This window comes from Cryptococcus neoformans, chromosome 7 (assembly GCF_000149245.1).
Source record: "Cryptococcus neoformans var. grubii H99 chromosome 7, complete sequence".
Taxonomy (NCBI): Eukaryota; Fungi; Basidiomycota; class Tremellomycetes; order Tremellales; family Cryptococcaceae; genus Cryptococcus; species Cryptococcus neoformans.
Window position 1 is genome coordinate 150,946 of NC_026751.1, and position 14,810 is coordinate 165,755.

General features: G+C 50.6%; 5 protein-coding genes and 1 non-coding gene; 3 read left to right on the top strand and 3 right to left on the bottom strand.

Moving 5' to 3' along the window:
• Nucleotides 1-242: 242 nt before the first annotated feature.
• Nucleotides 243-2,597, top strand: CNAG_07659 (hypothetical protein). XM_012194887.1 has 6 exons: nt 243-505; nt 699-884; nt 937-1,262; nt 1,314-1,484; nt 1,547-1,979; nt 2,067-2,597. The coding sequence occupies exons 2-6, from the start codon at nt 740-742 to the stop codon at nt 2,186-2,188; spliced, it is 1,197 nt and encodes a 398-aa protein (XP_012050277.1). The 5' UTR covers nt 243-505; nt 699-739; the 3' UTR covers nt 2,189-2,597.
• A 213-nt stretch (nt 2,598-2,810) lies between these two features.
• Nucleotides 2,811-4,715, top strand: CNAG_12618. The gene is made up of 3 exons (XR_001045926.1): nt 2,811-3,450; nt 3,503-3,583; nt 3,652-4,715. It is a non-coding gene; the product is annotated as a hypothetical RNA (non-coding RNA).
• On the bottom strand, nt 2,921-4,122 carry CNAG_07124 (hypothetical protein). The gene is made up of 2 exons (XM_012194888.1): nt 3,318-4,122; nt 2,921-3,282 (listed from the first exon to the last, which is right to left on the bottom strand). The coding sequence occupies exons 1-2, from the start codon at nt 3,609-3,611 to the stop codon at nt 3,049-3,051; spliced, it is 528 nt and encodes a 175-aa protein (XP_012050278.1). The 5' UTR covers nt 3,612-4,122; the 3' UTR covers nt 2,921-3,048.
• Nucleotides 4,716-5,261: 546 nt separating the features above from the next.
• CNAG_07660 (pyruvate dehydrogenase (acetyl-transferring) E1 component, alpha subunit) lies at nt 5,262-7,142 on the bottom strand. XM_012195403.1 has 7 exons: nt 7,040-7,142; nt 6,896-6,994; nt 6,684-6,791; nt 6,298-6,603; nt 5,977-6,225; nt 5,566-5,913; nt 5,262-5,507 (listed from the first exon to the last, which is right to left on the bottom strand). Exons 1-7 carry the CDS (start codon nt 7,094-7,096, stop codon nt 5,433-5,435), a joined length of 1,242 nt encoding a protein of 413 aa, XP_012050793.1. The 5' UTR covers nt 7,097-7,142; the 3' UTR covers nt 5,262-5,432.
• Nucleotides 7,123-12,079, top strand: CNAG_06573 (hypothetical protein). XM_012194889.1 has 11 exons: nt 7,123-7,405; nt 7,605-8,681; nt 8,743-8,874; nt 8,951-9,763; nt 9,829-10,224; nt 10,293-10,693; nt 10,766-10,869; nt 10,951-11,078; nt 11,148-11,323; nt 11,382-11,725; nt 11,792-12,079. Exons 2-11 carry the CDS (start codon nt 7,620-7,622, stop codon nt 11,959-11,961), a joined length of 3,726 nt encoding a protein of 1,241 aa, XP_012050279.1. The 5' UTR covers nt 7,123-7,405; nt 7,605-7,619; the 3' UTR covers nt 11,962-12,079.
• Nucleotides 12,010-13,064, bottom strand: CNAG_06574 (antiphagocytic protein 1). XM_012195318.1 has 3 exons: nt 12,827-13,064; nt 12,620-12,748; nt 12,010-12,556 (listed from the first exon to the last, which is right to left on the bottom strand). Exons 1-3 carry the CDS (start codon nt 12,911-12,913, stop codon nt 12,227-12,229), a joined length of 546 nt encoding a protein of 181 aa, XP_012050708.1. The 5' UTR covers nt 12,914-13,064; the 3' UTR covers nt 12,010-12,226.
• Between the last annotated feature and the right edge of the window lie 1,746 nt (nt 13,065-14,810).

The following is a 14,810-nucleotide window of genomic DNA, read 5'->3' on the forward strand; positions in this document are numbered from 1 at the left end:
GCCGGCCGTTTATCGATATGTGGCTTGGAAAGATCCTTAAAAAGTCATGACGTGTATCGGATCCCCCCCCCGGTGGGTCACTGGCCGTGGGAAAAACGGACACGTAATGGACTTCAGGGAGGCGGAAGTGGCCCTAAAGAAAGCAGGAAAGAATCCGAGGTGTTTCTCCGCGGGATCCCTGACTCAGTGGCTGAAACGGTTGTTTCTCGTTTTTCGTTTCTTGTTTCTTGTCACTGATCCATCTTATCAGGAGCATCTGCATCTCCAATCGTCGTCCGTCGTCCCCACATCCCTACCAACACCTCCGCCCCTCCTCCCTTGCTTCTTGTCTTATTATCTTCTGTACTCGGTCTTCTCTTAGCTCTTCCGCTGTTCCCATCCGTTCGCCTGCAAAAAAGCTACGTGGTTAGCACCGCCTGCGCGTATCATACCCATCTTTGACTGTCCTTTGAGCCGGTCTCTGTCTCTTGAAAAGACATCCTTTATCCTCAATTGACTCCTTGAGGTAAGTTTGTCTAATTATCGAAGCGTCCACGAGATGCGATGCAAGTGTTACTGGTTGCTGATCGTGTGTTCTCTTCCCACCAATTCCGCTCATGTTACTTTTCCCATCTCAATCATCCCAACTCTTTTCGCACCTTCCGCTCGCATTTCTTCCCCTATGTCCGGAATATTGGACGATGTCTTTGGTGGATCAGACGTTGGCGCCGACGCCGATACTATCGACGATTCAGATACCATGGCCGACCGCGAGCGTACTAGTACCACGACGTCGATAACGTCCTCTAGCACTCGAGTAGCTACGTCTACCCTGTCTTCCAGTGCAAGGACGACAAGCACGACTTCTTCTGCCACTCAGAATCGAGCCACTCCCGTCACTAGCAGTGGGTGTTAAAACGCTGTAAATCAATAAGGCTTAATGTTAATATTTTATAGGCCGTACATCTTCGTCGTCTTCCTCGTCTTCATCCTCTAGCAGCTCTGCAAGGACATCTAGCCGCACCACCACTTCTACTCGTACTTCCACGACGAGCTCAAGGTCTGCGACAAGCACTACTTCTTCCAGGTTAACCAGAACCAGGAACACATCGACTCATTCGTCCACTCATTCGTCCACTCATTCATCTACTACTTCCTCAACTTCAAGCATTGTACCCAGCACCACTGCTAGCTCGGCCAGCTCTAGCGCTACGGCAACCTCGACTGTCGCTGCTGCTAATGTCAATGGCAACGGAAGCAGCTCTAGCTTGAGTGGTGGTGCCGTGAGTACATGACTCCCTCGATCACGCGCGATATATTGACAACTGTTATAGATCGCCGGCATCGTCATTGGCTGTATTGCGGGTATCGTCTTGGTTGCTTTATTGATCACTGCGGGTATCAGGAAGAAGTCTCGAGCGGAGCGAGCCAAGAGGAGGAGTTCCGTATTCGACTGGGGTACCCCCGCCGGTATGGAGAACATTGAGACTTACGAAAAGCCCCGTGTAAGTCTTTCCCACTGCCTCACTCTTTGTAAACCGTTCTCACCATCTTGCCTTCTGTTTAGTACGATCCTCCTTCTGAATCCTTTGCCATGGCCGACGCAAACAACAGCCCTCAGCACGTTTCATACGCGACCAATGACTTTGCCGTTGCTCCCCCTGCTGCCGAAAGGACACAGCCCTTGTCTTACGCGGAGCGACACAACCCTCAATACTCTTACCGTAACAGTTTCCAACCCGTATCTTTGGTCCCTGATCTTCCTCCAGCCCAACCTCGAGCTCAAGCTCCAGCTCAAGTTCAGGGTCCTTTCCAAGCTGAGCCTCAGCAGAGTATGGCGGGTGTTGGCGGTGCCTCAGGTGCAGCCGGTGTAGGAGCTGCTACTGGGGCAGTGGCGGGGTCAGGAGCCGCAGCTGCTGCCGCAGGCCCTCGAGGCGTCACCGCCGGTACTTGGGTCAGCGTCAAGGTTGGCTTTGTCCGTTCTCTTGAGGATGAACTCCGTAAGTCCCTTTCCGACGATTTGTTAACCCCAGTGCATACAAGAGGCGATTTAGCACAGTGGCTGATGATCTATGTCCTTGTTTTAGCCGTCACCCCTGAGCAAAAGCTCTATCTTCACGAGGTTTATGACGATGGTTGGTCCCTCTGTGAGGATGAGGAGCACAAGAAGGGTGTAGTGCCTGTCAACTGTCTCCAGTCTCTGCATTAAGCAGGAAAAAAACAAGTAAGCAGTTCGTCATGGACAGCGTTAGTCGCCAGAGGGGGGAAGGATTCGTGGTTGTAGGCCAGATGGTGCCACAAGAATCCAATTGCGAAGGCCTTGCATTAGGGAAAATTCAAGATACAATTTTTTTTCTCTTGTCAAACGAACGGACTGTCACATCAAATTTCATCAGCTATCCTACTTAATTCTTTTCTGCAATACCGCCATGTGTTTGAACAAATGGACAATACAAGCATGATTAGCGTTATCTCTTTCTCTCGTAGTACTAGTCGGTAATAGTGTTACCCTTATAGTAGTGTCTTATTATCCTTGATGTATCGCTAAGTTTTTCTGAAAGGAGTTGTGTTTGGCTGGGTTAGGCTATTAATGAATTCACAGCGAAGCACAATGCTTCCAATGCCCGAATATGAAAGTCAGTGAGGCTGTTGCTGGGCCGCCATCATTCTCGTGAGTAGGTCCCTGTAGGTTCACGACGGTTATGATTATGGTCTGCGGGCTGTTCACTGACATGAACCATCCCATTTGTCCCTGAATTTCAAGGGGTGGGACCAGAATGGGGCAAAAGTTCGAAGAGGAAAAAAGGAAAGGCCATGTACGTATACCGTAGCTTGTGTTTATGGACTCTTATCACTTTTACAAATACTTCCGCCTTGCCTCCGATCCAACTTCCTATCGCTCAGCGCCCATTCTTCATCGCACAACGAACGAACCTCCTAACTACTTCTTCTTTCGTTCCTCTAATTCATCAACTTGCGTCCTTGCTTTCACCAGCTCAATGCTGACGGTCTTGTACATACCTAAAGATCCCCCCTCTGGCATATCCGGCCGCACTCCGACCCATTAGCCTACCTGTCGACAGGATTCGTACTAACGGTTGGAATACCCCTCCAACAATCCTCGGAACATGGTGTTGATGGTGTTTGAGAAGATGCTCTGACGACCCGATTGTCTGTACGCAAAGTCGTAGGATTTCTTGTGGGGTCTGTAGACCCCAAAGGCTCAGATCCTAAACTGGGTGTTATAGAGGTCTGGGAACGCTGCGACTCCCTGACTCGTAAGGAGACGTTATTCTTCATGTTCTTCACCATTTTCATGAGGCAACCAGCGCCCTTACTCGAGACAAAAATCTGCCAGCCTCATCTTGGGCGGGTGTCGTCGCCGTGTTCACGGACACCACGGTCGCCAGGGGAGTAGACCTTGAGGTCGTAGTCGACATAACGTAGGATACACGAGTCTCGCACCCCCAGGTGGTTCCTTCTCTTTGAATGAGAGTTAAACCAAGTTCACTCATCCAAGCAGGCAAACTTTTGACGTTCACAAACATCTTAACGCTGATACTCCCAAAAGTCTTTGGATAGAGGACTAACCAATTCATGGAAGGTGAGATGGTTCTTGACCGACTTGGCATAGGCGATGTGTTCCGGTGCTGAGAGAGTTTGGCCCGCTAGGTGAATGTTCTGTTTTACAAGGAGAAGCGGGTCGTGCCGGCGTCCATTTGTGAGACTTGGATAGATGTGTATGCCCGAAGGGCCTGTATCCACAGGAGGGAACAGGAACAGAAATATTTTTGTCTGATCTGTATGTTACACCAATATCCCACTGATTTGTTTTCGCCAGAGGGTGATCGGGGGGAATAGCAAGACTCCAAATTCTGTCGAACAAAGGGCATCTACGACAGCGTCAGGCATCCCCCTGAATCTACGTCTCGTCCTCTAACAGAATGACATAACCTCTCACTTCCTCTACAAATGCAGGGATCGTGTCAAGGTTGAGAGCCACGGTGCTAGGGCAAGCCATTTGTCATTCAGCTGTAGTGATCCAAATGATCGGGGTGTTCGGGAGATTAAGGAAAGTCAGGGGGGTTATAGGTGGGTGCATCTGGCCATACAGCTGGGTGCGTACAGTCCGATAGCCAGACCCACCCCCCCTTCAATCATCCCCAACCTCTCGAAACCCCGAGGCGCTTAATCATCTGGAAGCTAAGTGCCCAGCTTGAGGACCTAATGTTCATGCGAGAAGATATTATCATCAACATATACGAGGGCTTGCGTTGAAAGGGCTAAGGGGATTGACGGAGAAAGTCGGAAGAGTGGAGGCGGAGCGTAGAGAGGGGAGGGCCAAAAGCGGTCAATCCTAACGAACACTGCGAAATGGGCCCAAGGATGTGCTTATCCCCAAACGAGGTCTGAAACGTTCCCCATATGCCTAGAAATGGTTGTTGTTGCTGGAAAGTCGAAAAGGTTCAATGAGAAGACGTTTGATACCGCTTTCCAAAACCTCCCTATATGTTGCTGGGTCCATCCATGAATTATGGGGGACGGCGATGTTGCCAAGTGTCGTGCGGGAGGGCACTGTCGGACGGAATATCGATACGTTTGGAGGGATGGACCTGAGATCGGCTCATAGACTTGGACGAGATGTATGAAGATGAGTAGAATAGCTATACAAGATCATCATCCATCTCGCTCTTGGTTGGGGATCTCCCAACTCTCAAACATCTCCGTGCTTTTGTATGTATCTACGCTACAAGCTCCTTCGGACCCCTAGATCCTAATAAGCTTACTCTGGAAACTTCCGTTCACTCCTTTTCGCTTCTCTGATGACTAACCTCCATCCATCCGTCCATCCATCCATTCTCCCCCACCAGATCCCAACTAACTTCAGTCCTAAACACGCCCCGAAAATAACTAACTAATCGAGTGAATCGGCCCATGACGATTATTTCGTTTTTCGGCTTGCGCGGCCACAGAGGATGTTTTCGAATTAAAAAACGGTAGCAATCCATCTTATTTGTTTATCGACGTCAGCCAATTCGACTTTCACTCTGCTCGAAAAAACCCCTCCCCTCCCAAAAAAAAAGGATGTGAGTTGAGGTAGTACTCCGTCGGCGGCGGGGGACGAGGAGCGATGAATGTAGTGCTTTTTTCGTCGTTTGTACCCGGCTCGGGAACGTAGAGAGGATGGGTCGGCCGTATCACACGAGCGCTTAGAGCCTTTTGTCCCCGTCCCCACTTTTGACCAGACCTAGTCAACCTGATAAAATCTCACGTAAACCAAACTGTGCGTTATATCTAATTGCATAACCCTCTCGGAAAAAAAAAGAAAGCCCCGAGACACAAAGGACAACCACTCCAACTACTCCAACTCTCTCTCTCTCTCTCCCCCTTGCATTACACCGTTACGGCATGCCTACGCTAAAAGAAGCCTTTTCTGGATTTGTTTTGTTTTTTTAAGCAGACTTGTTGTAGTAGTGGACCTCCTCCTTCTCCCTACCACGCATGTGAGTGGGCTCGGAACCCTTGTACTGATAGTCAAATGTCAGTCAATGTTACTGTGTGAGACAGAAAAAAAAAAGAACGTACGTAGATATCACTCCAGAACTCAACCTGGTCAGGGAAAGGACTCTGCTTAGCCTCCTCAACGGCGGCATCAACCTCCTCCTTGGCAGCCTTATCAATCGCCTTCAAGCTAGCCTCGTCAGTCGCTCCCCATTCGAGAATGTACTTTTTCAAGCCGGCAATGGCGTCCTGGGAAGATCGCATTTGCTGAACTTCTTCTCGAGTTCGGTAAGTCGTACCGGGGTCGGACATGGAGTGGCCACCGTATCGGTAAGTGACAAACTCGATGAGGAGGGGACCCTTGCCGGAAGTGGCCCATTCCTTGGCCCATTTAGTGGCTTCTCGGACGGCGAGGATGTCCATACCGTTAACCTAGTCCCGTGTTAGCTTTTCATTTTCCGGAGGAAGGGGGGGAGGGGGGTGGACTTGACCTACCTGGAGACCGGGGATCTGGTCACCACGGGTAAAGAACTGAGTGTTCATAGAAGATCGCTCGGCAGAAGTACCCATACCGTACTTGTTGTTCTCACAGACAAAGACGCAGGGGAGGTTCCAGAGCTTGGCCATGTTGAAAGCCTCAAAGACTTGGCCTTGGTTGGCAGCACCGTCACCGTAGAGGGCAAAAGTAGCGGCCTTTTCCTTGTTGTACTTTTGGGCAAGGGCGACACCGGCGCCGACGGGAACCTGTTATTTTTAGCTAGGCGCATGGATGAAAAAGAAGGGACTGGCGCATGGATGAAAAAGAAAGGAACATACCTGGGCACCGACGATACCGTTACCGCCGAAGAAAGAAGGAGTAAAGATGTGCATAGAACCACCCTTACCGAAAGACATACCGTCCTTTCGGCCCATCAACTCGGCAATGACACCCTTGATGGTACCGCCTCGGAGAACGGCAAAAGTGTGGCATCGGTAAGAGGTGATGACTCGGTCCTGGTTGGTGATGGCGGTCTCCATACCGACGGAAACGGCTTCCTGGCCGATGGCAAGGTGGCAGAAACCCCGGATAAGCTTTTGCTTGTAAAGGGCGTCGGCGGCTTGCTCCATTCGTCGCATCTGAACCTGCATAGAGGGTTAGTCGTTGTTCGCAGAGCAAAACGCGACACATATCACTTTCCAACCCAAAAAAGGAAATCACGTACCATGGTGCGGTACATGTTGATCAACTCATCCTTGGTAACAGTGGTCTCGGGAGGAGGGGCGTCGCATCGGTAAGAGTGGAAAGAGTCGGCGTGGAGCTGGACCTTGAACTGTTTTTCCCCCAAAAACAAATTGTCAGCAACCTTGACAAAATCTTCTGCACTGCACGGGCGTCGCCGGCGCACAGGGCACGGGGTGCAAACTAAAGACATACAGGCTCGGACCCCGAGGCGGGGAGGTCGTGCATGGGGGAGGACTTGTCGGCGTCGATCTGGACGTAGCGCACCTGGGGGAGGGTGGAACGGAGGGGCTTCTGCGGGGGGTCAGCGGGCAGCCGGCGTGTGGCGCGGGGACTCACGACGCCGAGGGAGCGGGTGGCGGCGCGGAGGCCACGGGCACGGAGGGCGAAGGACATGGCTGCAGGCGGGGGGGGAGGGCGGTGGGGGGTGAGAGAAGTGTGGCAGGAATAACAATCTGCGCGCTGCTTCGTGCGCCGCGGACGGCTCGACGGAGCAGGGGCGGGGGCGGATTGCCGTCTGGAGGGGACGGCCACGTGGCATTGTTTGTTTCCTGCATTTCTTCGACTTTATCCCGGAATGTCGGGCAATGAGTGATGCGGCCGATTATTGACGCGTCGCGTCTTGGAGGTTTGAGATTCGCCGCTACGACTGTGGGGCAGCGTCAAGTGAACACTTACTCTGGATCCGCATAACATCCCCGCTGGGTGAGCCATCCTCCTCTCCCCTCCATCTGCTGCCGCCGTCTTCTCCTGATGATACTGCTGGGGCACCGATTCCCATGACGCCATACCAGCCACATGCTAATCGCGGCTATCCAAGTCGTACAAATATCTGAATCCACCATGCTTATCCATAAACTCGCCATGTTATGCTCGAAACGCACCGCTGACCCTTCTTCTGTAGGTCCCCGCTTCTAGCATGTCGGACCCGTACGACGATGACGACGACTTTTTTGATAATCCGGAAACCCTCAACCTCCTCGTCCAAGTCGAAGAACAAGCCCTCCAAGCGTCTCAAGCGCAACCCAAGGCTTCACAGCTGCCTGTGAGGAATATCGTATCAACCGACAGCTATAGTAGCAACAGACCGAAGCAGCTGGGGACGAGAAGGACGTTGCCCCAACCTGTGAATGCCACTCGGTCGCAATGGAAGCCTCCCTTCCCGGCAGGCGCTGCCGCAGCCGCAGGTCCAAGTAGGAGCGGGCACGCAGAAGACGAGCCCCCGCCCATTGATATCGTCATGGACGGTACCGGGCGGTACGACCTGGCCAACCCGGCAGGCTCAGCCGAAGAAGCCGTCGTCACAGATAACCGCAAGTCAAAATCTCTTGCTCTAGGCGCTCGGTTAGGGCTGGGCCATGGACGATCTGGGTCGACTTTGAGTGTGGGTAGTACAGCGTCGGAGGAACGTAGACGGGCAATCACCCAAGCCCTCAGTGCAGGCGAAGGCGCCAAGGTCCTTTCACGATCGAATTCTACATCCAGCATCACCGCTCGTCCCTCTCATGCTCCAGCACCAGCACCAGCGCAAACCCATGCCCCACCACCACACCGCGGATCACAATCATTCAACCCCACTCGCCAACTATCCCGTTCTGCCTCTGTCGGCTCGCACGCCAGCTCGCAGGTATTCGGCGCGTCTAATCGGCCATCGTCCTTGCAAGGAAACACGAGATTACCTCCCATCCCGTCAAGCGGCGGAGGGCCAGGATCGCAAGGTCAAGGTGGTCAAAGTCAGGGATACGTGAGCAAGCAGCAGGCAGAAGAGTTGAAGAAGGAGAGAGAAAGACGGATAGCGTTGGAGACTGAGCTCGCGCGGCTTCGAGCGGGTGCCGTCTCCGCCTCCGCCTCCAGCGCCACCGCGCAAAAAATGACGGCCGGAGCTGGCGGGGACGATTGGGAGAAGAAGATTAAAGAGTTGCAGGCCCAGATGTGGGCTGCGAAGGGAGAGGCAGAGACTATCCGTCGGGCTCAGAAAGAGGTGCGCACACCAACTTCACTGTTCACAAGCCCCCAGCGGCTGATACCACAAATAACGATAGGAAAAAGACCGATTCAAAGCAGAGCTCGAAAGGCTTCAACAAGCTGTAGCCGAAAAAGAGGCACAGGTCAAGGAAAAGGAGATTCAATCCAAGCGGATGATTGAGAGTGTACGACATCAAGCAATCTTTACTGTACGTTTTCGTCCCCTTTTTTTTTAATCGCTTTTCTCAGCACCGGTTTAATGAGCGTGGCTCTGGTTTGAAATAGAATCACGCGATCCAAGCTTCAGCAGTCAAACCTCGTCCACAAGCTTCTCAACGCGCATCAACTAGTTCACAATTTCCCCGACACCTTCCAACCCCTGCCCGTGGTAACTCTACCAATCTAGGAGGAGGAGGACCTCATGTTAACGCCACACCATTACGGGGTGCCGGTTTCGGGATGGGTCATACCAGCTTGGGAGCTGATCTAGACGTCACTCCACTCGCAAAAGGGGCACGCGAGAACCATAATCGCCGACCGTTGCCACTAGGTCCAACGCCTGGTCCGTCGTCGGGTACACTAGGACATTCAGCGTTTTATAATGCGTTTGCAACGACACCAAAGCTTGTTGCCTCGGGAGCGGGATCAAGGAAAAAGCTGAAAACGTCGCATGAGACGGACGAACGTGAACGTGAACGAGAACGAGAACGAGAACGAGAACGGTCAAGTCCACAACCGCAACCTTCACCTTCACGCTCTCAACCATCCCAACCGCTTCCCACAAGGTCACAGCTCTTACGAGATGGTCATCATTCTCCAACCAAATCTCCTCGAAGATCAGGGTCACCGAGCAAGGCTGGAAGAGCGGGACTCGTATCGCCGTCAAGGCATCATCTTCGAGTGGGTGGTAAGGGGAACGAGAGGGTACGGGAAAAAAGAATGAGTTCGCCGTTTAGGTCTTCACCGTCAAGAGCGTCGAGAAGGGGTAGTTCGCCGACGGCATCGACGATGGATATAGATGATGATGATGATGATCAAGAGCAGGAAGCGGATTGGAAAGGGGATGGAGAGAGGGAAGAGACTGATCAGCGTGGTGAAGTATGTGCCTACCTCTTTTTCATTTATATTGGCTGACTTTTGGCCTTGGCTTGTGATATATATAGCTTCTTTACCAGTTATTCAACCATACCCCACTTTCATCATACCAACCGCTCCTTCTCTCATACACCACGGAACCATCCTTATATCGTATCCTCACCTACCATCCGCCCGTGCAACCAAGTCCGAATCATTTGTACATGACCGACGAATCTGATGTTCTTGATCTGCAACACGATCAACATCAGAGACCAGGGCCGACATGGGGAACGAAATATACGACACAATGCTATGAGCTTCTCAAGACGTGTGGCACCGGGGAGATGGATGACTTTGCGGTGCTAGCGCAAGGTGTGGTGAGGTGTTTGGGTGGGATGCTAGAGGTCTTGGTATCTGCCATACTTTCTGAGGGGGGGAAACAAGACAAGGATGAGGATAAGAAGGATATTTCATATTATGAAGCAAGTCCCTCTTCCCTTTGCGACACGTTATCATTTCCCTGCCATACCGCTAACCTCAACCGCACTAGATCACAGCCCTCTCAAACCTATACGATCTCCTCTCATCCCTTGCGCATTTATTCCCATCGATCATAACTTATATATCAGAAATCAGCGTCATCATTCCAATCACTCAGCGGCTAGTTGTAGAGATTTTTAGTAAAGAAGGCAAGCTGGAAGAGATGGATGCGAGGTTGAAAGCGGAGAGGAAAAGGGAGCGAAGGGGAGGTAGGGAAGAGAAAATGGAGACGGAGGAAGGGGGCAAAGAGGGAAAGACGAATGAAGACGACAAGGAGGAGGAAGAAGAGCATGAGAGTGAAGAGGCAAAGATGGAAGGGAGGGTGTTTGGAGCTTGGGCTGTAGAGTTGGGCGACGGGATAGCGGGACTCTGCGAGGCGATGTGTTGGTATGGTGATGGCTCAGGAATTTGGTGAGTAGTTATTTATCTTTTTTTTTTCATGATGGTTTCGCAATCGTAAGCTGAATTGATGGTTCTTTACAGGCAAGGTAATGAGCTTGTAGATATCATCCTCGGCTTAACATCCCGATTGCTTGATAACCATATAGTCAGACGAGGTTTAGAAGTGTTTTTTGCTGCTGCCATCCGTATGTTGTCTCCGTTCCCACTACATTGTCGTTACCCGCTATTCTCTCGGAAGCTGACAAGGAGAGCGTCCGTGTTTGCAGATGGAAATCACTTTGCATTCTTGACTAGCCCCACTGAGAGCACACCCGGCCTGGCTGGACAACCGCCTCTGATAGAGAGACTGAGTCGGTATTTGATTTCACCGCATCCCAATGCCTCATCTGAAGAAGTAAGTGGCCTGCTATATTCGGGATACTCCCAGTTACTGATATTTTGTCCTCTTACTTGTACAATCCAGATACTGAAAATGAACTTGATGATAGTCAAGGGTATGTGCATGATGGCAGTGTCAAATACAGATGCCGTGGTTTTGATGGGTTCAAGAACCATCTTGGTACCTGCTCTCGTGCTGGTTCTGCAGGCGGAGAGCTCAAAGATATGGGGTATACATGCGTATAGTACGCCGGTTGAAGAGTGAGTCGTTTTTAAGCCCATCTTGATGAGTTTGTATGTTGTTAATTGGTTATTTCAGCGCTTTGGCACTCCTGCACCCGAGTCTTTCATTATTACACCAACTCGTCTTTCCCTTCCCACCTTTCGATTCCTCATCGCCATCGGCTACTCTTCCTTCGGGATCCGCAGTAAATTCCATGCCTACACCTCAACGTAACCGCCTTCGTTCTTCCCAAATTGACTCGGACGTGCCCATCGGTATCGATCTTGTCCAGGTCTTGCAGCAGACCAGTCAGATAAAGGAGTTCAACGGGTTGCAGCACATGTTTGTCAGTGCAATGGGGTGCATGGCGTATGGTATATTCGGGGAAGGAATTGGATCTGAAAAAGGGGTAGAAGAGGCCGATCTCAGAGCCATCCAAGGTAAATAGGACTGACATTACCATCTGCGTGCTTAGCGGAAGGAAGAAGCTGATAATTCCAACTCAGTGCTAAGCGGCGATTTATTGGAAAATGTTGTTGAAGGACCTGAAGGGGATGTCATTTATGAGTTGTACGTACCTAATGAGGAAGCTCCGCCAGGGGGGATTGAGGGAGATGGGGATAAGGTACAGGTGGACGAGGACGTGTATCAGGAGATGGACGTGGATGAAGGATGATCTACCAATAAAGGACTGGGCCACGTGCTTCTCAAGTTTGTATTGATAGTTTGCTTATACGATGCTTTATCATGGGTTAATAGATTTTTATGTATGCAGCGATTACTGCTATTGCTAATAGGACACCACAGTACAAGTGCTATAAGAGTACATCGCAAACTACTGCTGTGAACAAAATAGACCCATTGAATAGTACAGAGATATACGACACACAACGACAGACAAGGAGAAAGGAAAGGAGCGCAAAATATCACTTGCGATCAGCTCAAATCATCAATGTTCGCAGCTCCTTCAATGTGATGGATGCCACACCAGCTCTCCAGTCCCCTGCCCAACGAAGTTCACAGGCCTCTAGACACCCTATAACCCTTGCGAGCTCCATCATTTGCTTATCATTTTGCAGCGTTTCGGCTGCCTGCAGGCCAAGTATAACTGATTGGGCCCATCTAATGCTGCTTTCCCCATTCACATGGTCGAGTCGACCGAGAGCAGCCTCAATGACGATCTTATGGTTTGAGACTTTGGTTTGTGGTTTGTAGGTTTTCAGAGCGGCCATCTCGCAAGTCATGTTGCAAAGTTGTACCTCGGGTTCCTCCTGGATGAACAGAATCAGGATTGTATCTGAAGTAAACGTAGTCTTCTTGAATGGATGGCTTACCAACTCATCGTCGTCATCAGTATATACCTTCTTCTCGTAATCTTTGCTTGCGGCCATAGTGCTGAGTAACGCAGTTTGGACTTCAATATGATTCTCGATTCTGGTTAGCCTTTCTAAGATCTCGGGTCTCTGTTAAGTATAGTCAGTTTCCACTGATAGGTCATCGAATGTATAGCTGAAAGTGAATGTAAAAGGTCTACTACTGACGGTGACCGACTTCGTCGTCCCCTTGGGAAGCATTTCAACACAGTTGGCACAGTCAAAGCAAAGTTCAGCAGTGGCAGAGGACATCATGTATTATTTGTTGGGTTGGCTTACAGATAACTCAACGGAAGAATGTAATGCCTGGGAAAAGATGCTTTTATATCTGGAACAGGTCATGAGACAAGATGCCAGATGGCGCGCGCGATTAGAAAGTACGACTTTTGACGTCATGACAGGTGACTACATAGTAATCGCTGTAAGAAGAGCAGCAAGTCAGCAAGCAGGTGTTCTCTGGAACCAGGGACCCGGGACAAGGCGAGCCGCGGGGACATGTCCCCATAGTGGGGGTCGCCGATTTTTTCAAATGTCCCAAGGTAGCGTTCCAGTAAACTAGAATTTACACGACCTGTTGCCTGTTACATCAGTTCCAGTAAACTACAGTTTACTGAAGCTTTGCTCAACCTGTCCCGGGTTAGTATCTTTCGTAATGGAAATGCCGCCTCATTAGTCTCGGCGTCAGCTCCACACATAAAATGTCATTCGTTGCAGCAACCTCATCCATGGTACTTCCGTTCTAAGAACAACATTGCTCATATCCATCGTTCAACTTTTTTTGACTGCCCCCACCTTGCAAAATGCCAGCTACCAGACGCACTAAGGGGCTTGACCCATTCCAACCTGCTGACACTCTCGATCCTCGCACGGCTCACACGATGCAAGATATCGCTGCTCTTCGCAAAAGTAATTTAACATTGAAAACAGCACGACAATATGCAACCAAAAATAAGCAATGGTATGCGTATTGTACCTACATGAATTTTCTTACAAAGTGAGCCGCCATCTCCCAAAGATGTATGTGTACTAGCTGTTGGCTGACGTTTTGCTCTTCACTCTGAAGAGACACTGTGACTCCGGCAAACGCAGCGTCGTACCTGTATAATTGGGTACTTAAACTTCCTCCTGACCATCACCGTATGATTTCGCCACAGGCTTTGTAGGGCATACATTGATATACTTTGCAGGTAAGAAGCAGGCGCACGTCCTTGTAAGAGAAGCCCAAGGTGGGCAAGTGCCAGAAGCTGTGCCGGGTCAGGAGCAAGGTCAAACGTCAACTTTTATTGAGGGAGACGAGGAAGTCGACGATTCATTGCTTAACGGTATTGATGAGCCTGCGGACCCAGACACCGTTCAGGACGAGCATCTGATGCTTCTGAACGGTATCAATGACTTGCCGGATTTTAAGGAATTGCGCGAGAGTCTTGGATACCATGGTGCAGGTGAGTTGTCTCAGCTTCATTGCATGGCGGATGGTAACGAGGTTACAGATGCGAGCCTTGAGCATCTGCTGCAGTGCAAGCAATCTCTTGCTTCTGTCAGGCTCTATTTGGCTGCCCTTGTCGACCTTTGGGAGACCCAAAGGCAGGCGGGAATGAACGCTTTCCCCTCGCCGCGCACGAAAGCAACCAACTCTATCCTCAACGCTCTACGTCGTGTACGCAACGAACAGAGTATCCTTCGTTGTGACGATAAAGGTGACGGTGAGCTCTATCCTCCCTTTCCATATAATAAGGATATAAGCTGAACCCGCCCTTCAGATCTGTTCTACGATGGGATAGCGACGACCGAGAACATGAAAAAGTTGTTTCTCCATTATCTGCACCGGGATAGTGTCGAAGGTCTGCGCGATCTCGCTGCGCAAGCCGTCGGAATCCATGGACTTTTACGTGCGGATGATCAGCTAAGGATTACCCTATCGTCCATGTCCCTCAGACTCTTCGAGAATGAGGGACCCACACCTTGTCGTGGTGTCGTTTTCGCCATAAGAGAGGGAAAGACGACACATGACGGTCAGATCCAGTACTCAACTCTGTTGAGGAACAAAGATGTGACCCAATGCCCCGTCTCTTTCCTTGTTCTGTATCTTTTCGCCCGGTGGGAGGTTTTGTTTCTGCCCCATTACGAAGTTGCTGATCAAATGATCTGATTT